This window comes from Cydia amplana, chromosome 1 (assembly GCF_948474715.1).
Source record: "Cydia amplana chromosome 1, ilCydAmpl1.1, whole genome shotgun sequence".
NCBI lineage: Eukaryota > Metazoa > Arthropoda > Insecta > Lepidoptera > Tortricidae > Cydia > Cydia amplana.
This window is the reverse complement of record NC_086069.1, coordinates 23,466,866-23,477,350: the sequence shown is the minus strand read 5'-3', so window position 1 is coordinate 23,477,350 and position 10,485 is coordinate 23,466,866. Positions and strand designations below refer to the sequence as shown.

Below are 10,485 nucleotides of genomic sequence, written 5' to 3'. Positions count from 1 at the left end.
ATCTCGCGGGCAAGACACATGTCGCGCCGCTCCTATGCTAGGCCTACAGCTCGTAAGGACTCTCTTTATTCTTCGTAAACGAATGATAAAATAGCATTTTATGTGATGATTCTGAATGATTCATATTTAATAGCGCGCATTTCAATTTGATTTGTAATATTTTCCAGTGGTTCGTATTTTCCTTTGGTGTGATGAAAAATATTGTGTTTCACTCGGGAGCAAAGTACAGGATGGCCAACTTAGAGGTATACAACTTTTTTTTGCCGCCATTTTATTTTGGCGGTAAATATGACAGTTATTGCATGAAAATTAGTTTGTGTAGATACGGCAAATTTATTATGGAGCGTTTTACGACGGAACAACGTGTTTTAATCATTAAAAACAATAGAAACATTAAAAATAACGTTTCCCGGTCGATTAATTTCGAGAAACGGTGACATTGACTGGCCCCCAAGATCGCCTGATTTAACAGCTCCTGACTTTTTTCTGTGGGGCTATCTAAAGGGACGTGTCTATGCTAATAGGCCAACGAACCTTCAGCAATTAAAACAAAATATTCGAAACACTGTCGCTGAGATAACGCCAGAAATGTGTGAAAAAGTGATGAAAAACGCGATGAAAAGGGTTCGCATCTGCCATGCTGCTAGAGGTGGACATTTGTCTGACATTATTTTCCATGTGTAATTGCTGACCCTACATATTATATTTAATAAGGAATACTTAATATTTTTTATGTTTTATAGAATAAAATTTCAAAAATAAAGTGTATACCTCTTATTTGGCCACCCTGTATGTATAACCCTCGTGTCTTAAAATCCGCGCAACGCGATTCCACTTATTTTCACAATTTTGTATTCTTTCACTTGTTTGGGTATTATGATTAAGCGACAACTTTGAACCCCTTGTAAAACAAATAACTACTTATTAAAAAGATTACAGGATGAACGTAAGTATTAAGTATCGTAGTTAGTGGTTTAAATGGAGAATTGAAAATTAGATTGTATTTTTTTTATGTGCGGGTGGCGGACACATCAAAAAGGGAACCGGGGGAGGAAAATGCGTTGCGATTGTCAACTTGTTCCAAACAAAACTAAACTAGGACAACGAAAGTTTTAATGTACACTAACATATTCATTCATGGAAATTCCTTTAAGTAGTTGGTATTTAATGACACCAGGGGCAGTTTCGTTATAGACGGCAACTTTAAGCATTTGAATACGTAAATTTTACCCTTTGTTTCGCATTAGGTTATCTGCGGCAAGTTTAGCATTACGTACCTAACATTAGGTACCTAACATAATTTAAAATAAATTTATTTGTTTTAGGTTTTTTTGATACTTATGTATGAGTTATGTAACTAAATGGAATAGAAAGAGCTGTTGTTTGATGCATATTTGTAGTTACGTTAATAATTCTAAAAAAGCGGCCAAGTGCGAGTCGGACTCGCCCATGAAGGGTTCCGTATTTAGGCGATTTATGACGTATAAAAAAAAACTACTTACTAGATCTCGTTCAAACCAATTTTCGGTGCAATTTTACATGGTAATGTACATCATATATTTTTTTTAGATTTATCATTCTCTTATTTTAGAAGTTACAGGGGGGGGGGGGGGACACACATTTTACCACTTTGGAAGTGTCTCTCGCGCAAACTATTCAGTTTAGAAAAAAAATGATATTAGAAACCTCAATATCATTTTTGAAGACCTATCCATAGATACCCCAGACGTATGGGTTTGATGAAAAAAAAAATTTTTGAGTTTCAGTTCGAAGTATGGGGAACCCCAAAAATTTATTGTTTTTTTCTATTTTTGTGTGAAAATCTTAATGCGGTTCACAGAATACATCTACTTACCAAGTTTCAACAGTATAGTTCTTATAGTTTCGGAGAAAAGTGGCTGTGACTTACGGACGGACAGACAGACGGACAGACGGACAGACGGACAGACAGACAGACAGACAGACATGACGAATCTATAAGGGTTCCGTTTTTTGCCATTTGGCTACGGAACCCTAAAAATGGCTTCGAGTTCTTAACACATTATGTATATTATTATATCGACCTAACTTTCTCTGTTTATTTGTCCAAAGGACAATCCAATAAACCTCTAGATCCCTGTACAATAGTCAACTATATATTCATAGAATTATAAATTACTGTAATGTTCTTTAATTATACTGGTAGTTAAGCACATACAAAACTCCCTCGAGACTCAGACATGTCGCTCAAACAGGCCGCTCACTTTTATTCAGTGTTTTCGTTGGTAGTCAACGTGAACGGATAAATGATAAAGCTCTTTGTTAGGAACGACATATTCCGAGCAATATTCAACTTATGAAACGTCAGTGACCATTTTAAAATATCATGTAGAGCCACCATAACATCATTTTGACAACAACATATATTTTACATCGAATCGGCCTCATTCGCGTTCATACGATATTTAAGTTGGGTAGGTACTATGTATGTACCTATTTTACTTCGGTTGACCGTGGGTTGACCGAGGGATCTTTCAAGAAGGTTACAAGTAACTTGTAATACAAGCGGAACATTCTTTCTAATACCTAAAAGGAGTTAAAAATAGACATCACTTGTAATATAAGTTTTCATGAAACGCTCTCAGCCTCTAAATCTATAAGCAATCATATTAGTTACAAATGAAACGACGTTAGACGTGGCCTACTGAGCGCTGGTAACAATATGTAGAAACTGATGTTTCCTGACTACATTAAGAAATTGACAATATTTACTGCCCGAAACTTTGGGATTTACTGCCTATATAATTTCAATATTACGCGCAAATGTTTCCTTTCAGTATTAATTGAATTACTTAACCCTTAAATGCATGTCTTTTATAATATATTAATATATGTATCACATAATTGTTTGTAAAATATAACTTCGATTTACACTGCGAAATTAGTGTTAGAAGTTGAATTGGCTAAATCATATTTATGTAAATATGTAATTTTCAGTAATAGATAGGTATATGAAATTTTTTACTACCATTAGAAAGGTACACTATTTGTGATATACCTATGATAAAGTTTGTAAATATAAAATAATTACAAACCCCGAAAAATTGCCCAAAATCACATACTAAAAATCATCAACTTCCAGGTTTTTCTAAGTATTCCGACATTTCGTTTATAAACAAATGTACTTTTTAAAAATTAAAATACTGCGTAAATTTATGTAATAATTCGGAAAGTTTATTAGTTTTACTATTGAAATAATATACAGGAACAAATAGAATGTGTATAATCATTAATCTGTGAGCTGTCTAATAATGCTTTGTAGACATTTGGCAACACTATGCATTTAAGGGTTAAATATCACACGTTGTTTTACGTTTTAGTTTACTGGCAATATTGCCAGCAACATAAAACGCTTTCAGGGAATACACTAGCGAAGTTTTACTGTGAGGTTCCAATAACATGTTTCATCCAAATGGCAATCACAATTGTCAGCTTCTCACATAAGTAGGCACCTCTATCGACACCCAATGAATTCAGCTACCAACATTCTTAAATAAAGGGCACCTAACTAATTTCATATGACATACAATTATTTAAGCATAATATACTTAGAGTAAACACGTTTCAATACTAAAATATAGACAGAATGTAATATGTAGGTACCTACAACAGTATACATATTGTGATCGATTAAAATGATGCATATGTTATGTTATTTGTATATCTACTTATTTCAGAAAGAAAGGAGGCAAGGCCTGAAGAGAATATGAAGGTGAATTTTCTTCTGACCCGTTTAGCATCAAAAACGATGCGACACGACTTGTGTATTTCTAACCTAACCTGATTTACGCGACAGCAAAGAATAAATATGGTTTTTTTTAATATTTCGTTAATGCTACGCATCGCGTCACGGTGCTGTGTAGGGAAAATACAGTAAACAGGAATATTACATTTGTAAATTAATTTTTGCCATAGGTACCTATTGCGTAAAATTGTTGATCCTGGTGAGGTCAACAATTTTGTTTTTTATTTGAATTTGGAACCTTGAATAGTCCATGAATTCTCAAATCGTTTCCGTCACAAAAATGCACCAATATAACCGCCCACGTAAATCTGTACATACATTTTTGGAAATAATGTTGACTGACGGCTCAATTCGAACAATGCCGATCTGTCAGATTTCTTCAACCAAAAACGACACTTTTGACACTGACAGACCGGTCTTGTATCGGTGTGATATCTTATAAGAATTGTGCGAATTGGACCGTGAGTTTAAAGGTGACAGTCCATTTCCAACCGCAGTTGCACTACTGTTCATTTTACTATGGAAATTGACAACAGCGACGCGTTCAGTACCAGTAGTGCAGCTGCGGTCAGAACTGGAATGTTACCCTAAGCAATATTACAGTACAATATAGAAGCCTGACTTTAATGATATGTCTTGTATGGCTCATAATTAGAATCACAAATAACTGCTATGTAATTAATTACTGACGTATCGATACGTATAGAATTATAGATTACCCTTAGTGACGCAAATGTATACGTAAGAGATTTTGATATGTTAATTACAAATGCCTCTACTTTGGTTAGACAAAATCTCGGTAAAACAATAATCTTTGGAATTCGAGGTGATAAAATAACAAGGTAATAATTATTACTTCGACAATGGCACATATCTCACGCGAGTGTTTATGTATAACTTTTACTTAGCTACACAGAATCAAGCGTATTTTACAATAATTAGTTTTATCTAATCAGAATTATCGTTTTTGCACCATAACAATCCGAACACATCACATAGGAAGTGTCTGCGTTGTCGTTTCGAGTCTTTTAAGTGTTTAATCGTACAATGGGGTTGGCGGCGGCGCGCGCGAGTAGTAGCGCGAGTGCTGGCAGCAGCGCGGGCAGGGGCAGCGCGGGCAGCGCGCGCGGCGCCGCGCCGGGCTTGCCCGCCGCCTGCACGCGATCGGCGCGCGACGCGCCCTCGCTGAGCTCGCGCGAGCGCGCATACCCCTTCATGCGCTCGCCCTGCACGCTCTCTTCGTTGCTGCGCCAGTACACTGTCGCTATTGTTGCGAGACACTGTCAACAAAAAAGTATCACTGATTTTTTAATGTTCTGCGGTATCCAACACCTTCGTTTTAGTAGGCACAACTACCTAACCTCCACTCGCGACTTCGTTCGCGTGTAAGTCGTTAAAAAACAATCCCATGTTTACTCCCTATGGAATGAATTTACATAAAAATCCTGCTTTTGTGTTCAGGGGGGTCAGTTATCTCTGCAGCGTACTGTACATTCGAATAGGCCTGGAAGCTTCTAACCGTGACCTCAGAGCATAGATATTCATACATATATCTGTTACCGTGACTAATTAGCGCACGAAGCTGAAAAAGAGAAGCGAGCATGCCGCTGTAACGCTGTATACCAAATTAGAAAAAGATTTCTGATTTGTGTGATACTAGTCTTAAATGAAAACAATTTATGGAAACTAGTTTTTACCAAGCCACATTAACTAAGAAAAACCAGTGGAAAAGTAGTTTTAACCAACGTCCCAAATCGCATTTTTACAACAACATAGGTATTTCATAATAATATAGCTTTAGCTGCCTGGGAAAACAATAGCATACCTAATCAATACTTTGACCTCATTCTTCAAATGGGCTTCCTTCCTATTGTTCAAATAGTAGGTATTCCGTTCCGAATATTGGACAGCGAGTATAGTAATGAACATATTAAATTAAATTTAATATTGTATTTTTTGAATTTAAGTAATGCTTGCCTCAATAGGAATTTTAAATAAAACAGGTTTATGAATCGGACTATTATATTTTACCCAATAACTTATTTTCGTGACGGAATCCTAAGCCGGCACTCCATCAGACCTCAGAAGGCAGGAAGCCCTGTTAAACAAAGCCATCAAAATGTCTAAAAATCCAGAACTGCCAGGCTATACTGAATTCATGCATCCTCTCAGACAACGCCTAAAATCTGGCGGGATTTTAGACGTTATACAGAACGGCACAGGAGCTACTGAAGGACAACTTTAACATCGGAGATAAATGGATGGACGAAATGGAATTCCAACTTGCCTACAGCCTACAGCGACTACAATCCCACTGAAAGGCCCAAAGGCTTCTCGGCCCCAAGACTGCAATTTCATATTTAGGTGTGGGTAGAAAAACTCACCGGAATGCCATTACGCGGCGCCTATACAATCTATCCACCAAATAAGTAATTCACGAGTGCCCTGATGACCCTCTGGACTTAATAGCGTTTAGTGATAACGCAGCTCAATAGGTGAAGAACCCAGACATTAATGTGTTAATTAAAAAATAAAACTGTAGAACGACTCATAATGCCATACGGATCATAATGGCAGCCATTAAATATGGATTTTTAGATGCACGCAGTATGAGTAGCTAGTAGTGTTCAGGTATGATTTAGACTTTATTAAAAGCTGTCAAAATGAATAGGTAACGACTTTTCTAACAATGATTCATCATTGTAAAGTAGGACTACGATGTCTACGATAAATTTAAACAAGTCACATTCCGGTGGCCTCCGAAGTTTCTAATTTAATTATTTAATTGTTAGTTGAACTACAAAATTCAAATATTAGCCGCTGTCTGGGACCAAAACAAACGTTTGCGGTTACATGGTAATTTAATGAATATAATCGAGTTTCATCAATACCTAATCACATGAAAGCGTAGTCCTTTACTCTATCATAAAAAAACATTATATCACTATTCAAACTTTTGAATATATTCCATGAGTCGTTTTATCAGAAATTCTGCACGGGAACCTGGTGTTCCCGTGCAGAATTTCTGATAAATTCAGCCTATAGCCGGTTTTGTTTTATGTACCACAAATAAAATATTTGAGCCACCCCACACTAGCGTCTCCCGAGCGTCGGCGTCTAGTCAACTCTATGGCTGCTGCGCGACGCAACGTTGGCGCAACTGCACAGCGACGCCATTTTCCATAGCGCTGACTAAAAGCCGACATTCAAAAGACGCCCTTAGAGGTGGCCCTTACGTATCATAATGGCAGTAAAACAGGGTACTAGTTGAAACATCCCGTCTAGCAGCAGCCGCTGATATGATAATGATATAAAAAGATATTGGACCAAACAGAATTCTTAACGAGGATCCGGTCTCTGATCAAGTTCTGGGAACCACTAATTCCGATGTCAAAGCTTATTATTCTATTTTCGGAATTTTTTGCTGACAACGAAACGTAGGTAAGTACCTCCTACCGTATAAAAACGAAGAGTTATTAAATCATATAGGTACGTAGGCTAAAATAATAGCCAGCGCTACCCTTATTATTAGCAATGTGTGAAGCGACGATAACGCACGGGGGGGGAAAAGTGTTAACTATCCCGGGATAACATTTTTGAGAGGTGTCGCCGTCATGCACAGATCGAATAGAGAACGTACCTTAAGTTTCAAATCTCCCCTTCTGAAGTGCTTCGGTTTGACCTTGAAGTCGAGCTCGAGGCTGGTGGTCTCGAGCCCGTCGGGGTGCGTCTCGTGCACCGGCGGCTGCAGGGCGGCGGGCGGCGCGGGCTCGCCGTTCACGTACCACGCCAGCCGCGTCGCCGGCCGCGACCGACCCGACGTGCAGTTCACCTGACCATAGATGTAATAAAAAAAAATACAACAGGATTGATCTTTCTGATTCGACCCAGTTACAGGGATTTTAACTCGTTATCGCTAGTTCCGGACTCAGTGGGATAGTTACTCGTACGTAACTGACAGCGACGAACGGCTAACCGTAGCCGGTTTTAGTTTTAACATTTGTCTTTGTATGAACAAAAAAGTAATTTTAAAAGCACACGTTACAAGCAAGCTAAGCTAACAGGGTTCTATATGTGTAGGTACAGTTAGGTATTGATTAACATAGTTAAGTACTACATGTTGAAACAACACGGTGCGCTTTGTTCCGCTCACCGCTCCACCATGTATAACAGTAAGTGTCGGTCGGTCAGATAAGCCTGTTACGCGTGGTGGGACAGTATTTTAGTCTACTCTGTAGATAATAAATTTTACATCTTCGATTAGCGAAGGGAATAAATTGTTATGATCGAGTCCTCCAATTTTACTATATTTAGAAAGTATAAAAAAAGATCCCGTGTTAATGAGATTCCATCAGAAAACTTGTTTTTCTGAACTCGTTTATTAATCATTACGCTTGAAAAGGTCATCATAAGGTTTCTGTTTAAAATAGATAAAAGTCGTTAGTAAAATAATAATTACCTGAAATTCGGCGAATTAATATATTTAGGTGAGATAAGGGTGCAACAAATTATTATTTCTTTAACTTATTTAGGACACAGTCAGACACAAGATTTCAGCAAGAAATTAGTGTAAGACCAGCAACATGTTCACAGATTACTAGATTAGTGATAAATCTACAATATAGATGAGCGCTAGGTAACAAAATAAAGAATATAAAATTAGAATGAACACAGGAGCAATTACAAATAAAATTTGTGGATACAGTATAACACACTCAGTTTTATAATAGCAGAAGTAGTTATATAGATATTAGGCAGGTAAAATTTAGTGAGTGCGTAAAAACAGCATGGCCTACCGAGCGACTTTTTAATTGTGTTTGTTTTGAAGTAACTGAATCTATAAATATTAGTTAGTTCATAATGTGCATGAATTTTACCTGCACTCGGTCGCCGATCTGATACCGAAGCTTGGACCCTGTGATTGTGGGTCCGTGGTTCGGAAGAGCTGAAAAAAAGTTTTTAAAAATCTCTGAAATACATGGCGCCCCGTTTTTGGTAAGTAACTGTCTCAACTAAAAACTAGAAAAAGACTATTTCAAGTATTTCATTGAAATTCTGCGAGGTAGCTTATACTCGTATACGGAATATACCACGCACGAGTATATTGTGGTGAACAAATTTAAAGCAAAGATACGTAACCCGTTTGTATTAAGCTAATCTACTCATAGCCCCCATTTGTTGAAATCAAAACTTGATTCGAAAATTCAGTTCATTGGAATACTAGAAAACCTCTTAACGCTTCAAAACTTTAATCCAATTTGGAATAAATTTGTAGTAAGCATAAGCTTTGTGCAGGATTACGTTATTTTGTGTTATCTTTCCGAGATTGCTTAGATTTGTGCAAAGCATTAGGTTATTCTGACATCAAGAACATTTTACATTATGTTCAAGTGGTTAAATGTCTGTAAAGTTGACATTCTTTATGATGAATGTCATGAATGTGTATACAATTGAATTTGTTTTCAATCTAGTAAATGTCTTGTATTGTAAAAACATTATTAACTTGTTAAACATGAATATCTAATAGTAATAACATGAAAATCTTGTTTATACCGGGGCCGGGGATTTCAAATATTGTTTAAGCAAAATGAAATGTAAAAAACACTTTCATTATTTGGGGACTCGCATTATTTACAGTGGTATTGCAATCCTGTGGATGTTTTCCCAACAGGCAAAAAACCGGCCAAGTGCGAGTCGGACTCGCGTTCCAAGGGTTCCGTACATTAAGTCCGACACACGCTTAACTGCACATTTCTAATAGGTTTTCCTGTCATCTATAGGTAAAGAACTATTTTGTGTATTTTTTTTCAAAATTTTAGACTCTGTAGTTTTGGAGATAGGGGGGAGGGATGGTCATTTGTTGTCTATTTTCTTGAATAACTGCTAAACTATTAATCCTAAAATTATAAAAAAAATATATTTGAGATTCTTACAATGAGCTCTTTCATTTGATATTATAACACGATATAGTTTGAAAAACTTTATTTTTTAATTTTCTCATTAACCCCCAAAAATGGCCTCCATATTTAAAGTTCATTTATTTACGTTACACGTCCATCTTTGGGTCACAAACTTACATATGTGTGCCAAATTTCAACTTAATTGGTCCTGTAGTTTCGGAGAAAATAGGCTGTGACAGACGGACGGACAGACGCACGAGTGATCCTATTAGGGTTCCGTTTATTTCCTTTTGAGGTACGGAACCCTAAAAAAGAGTGTAACGCCGGTTCTAGTGAGACTCACCTACGACGGTCATGTCCGAGTGGTCGGACACCGTGGGGAACAGCGGTCGCTCGCCAGACACCTCGCAGCGGTAACGCCCGCCTGTCTCCAGGATCGCCGGGAAGAGCGTCACGTTAGCCCCGTTTGTACTTGATCTCTGAATATAAAAAAAAAACACTTCAAAATTAGTTAAGTTAGCTAGTATGGTAGCCTTTTGATATTGATGATTTATTTAAAAATAAAAGAATAACCTAATTCCATGTTTTGAGATAGGATATATATATACATCATACGTAAACAATGTTTAGTTGATAGGTAATTGGACATATAACGTACTCGCATAACCAACAATGATCGATCATTTAACGAGTCTGGCTTCCAATTAAATTTGACAATATGTTGACAATCGTAACTCTGTGTTAAGTACAAAGGTGTAAAATAATTTGCTTTTTATTTTTTTAGTTTTAATGCAACAAAGG

General features: G+C 37.0%; 1 protein-coding gene across 1 annotated transcript in view; it reads right to left on the bottom strand.

Annotated features, from left to right (window-relative positions):
- Positions 1–4,378: 4,378 nt before the first annotated feature.
- The window catches only part of LOC134651667 (uncharacterized), a 125,449-nt gene continuing 119,342 nt past the window's right edge, over positions 4,379–10,485 (bottom strand). The window contains exons 4-7 of the mRNA XM_063506770.1: positions 10,028–10,163; positions 8,662–8,729; positions 7,425–7,616; positions 4,379–5,064 (exon numbers count right to left, since the gene is read on the bottom strand). Of these exons, the coding sequence (XP_063362840.1) occupies positions 4,813–5,064; positions 7,425–7,616; positions 8,662–8,729; positions 10,028–10,163 (648 nt within the window). The 3' untranslated portion in view covers positions 4,379–4,812. The remainder of the gene's footprint in view (positions 5,065–7,424; positions 7,617–8,661; positions 8,730–10,027; positions 10,164–10,485) is intronic.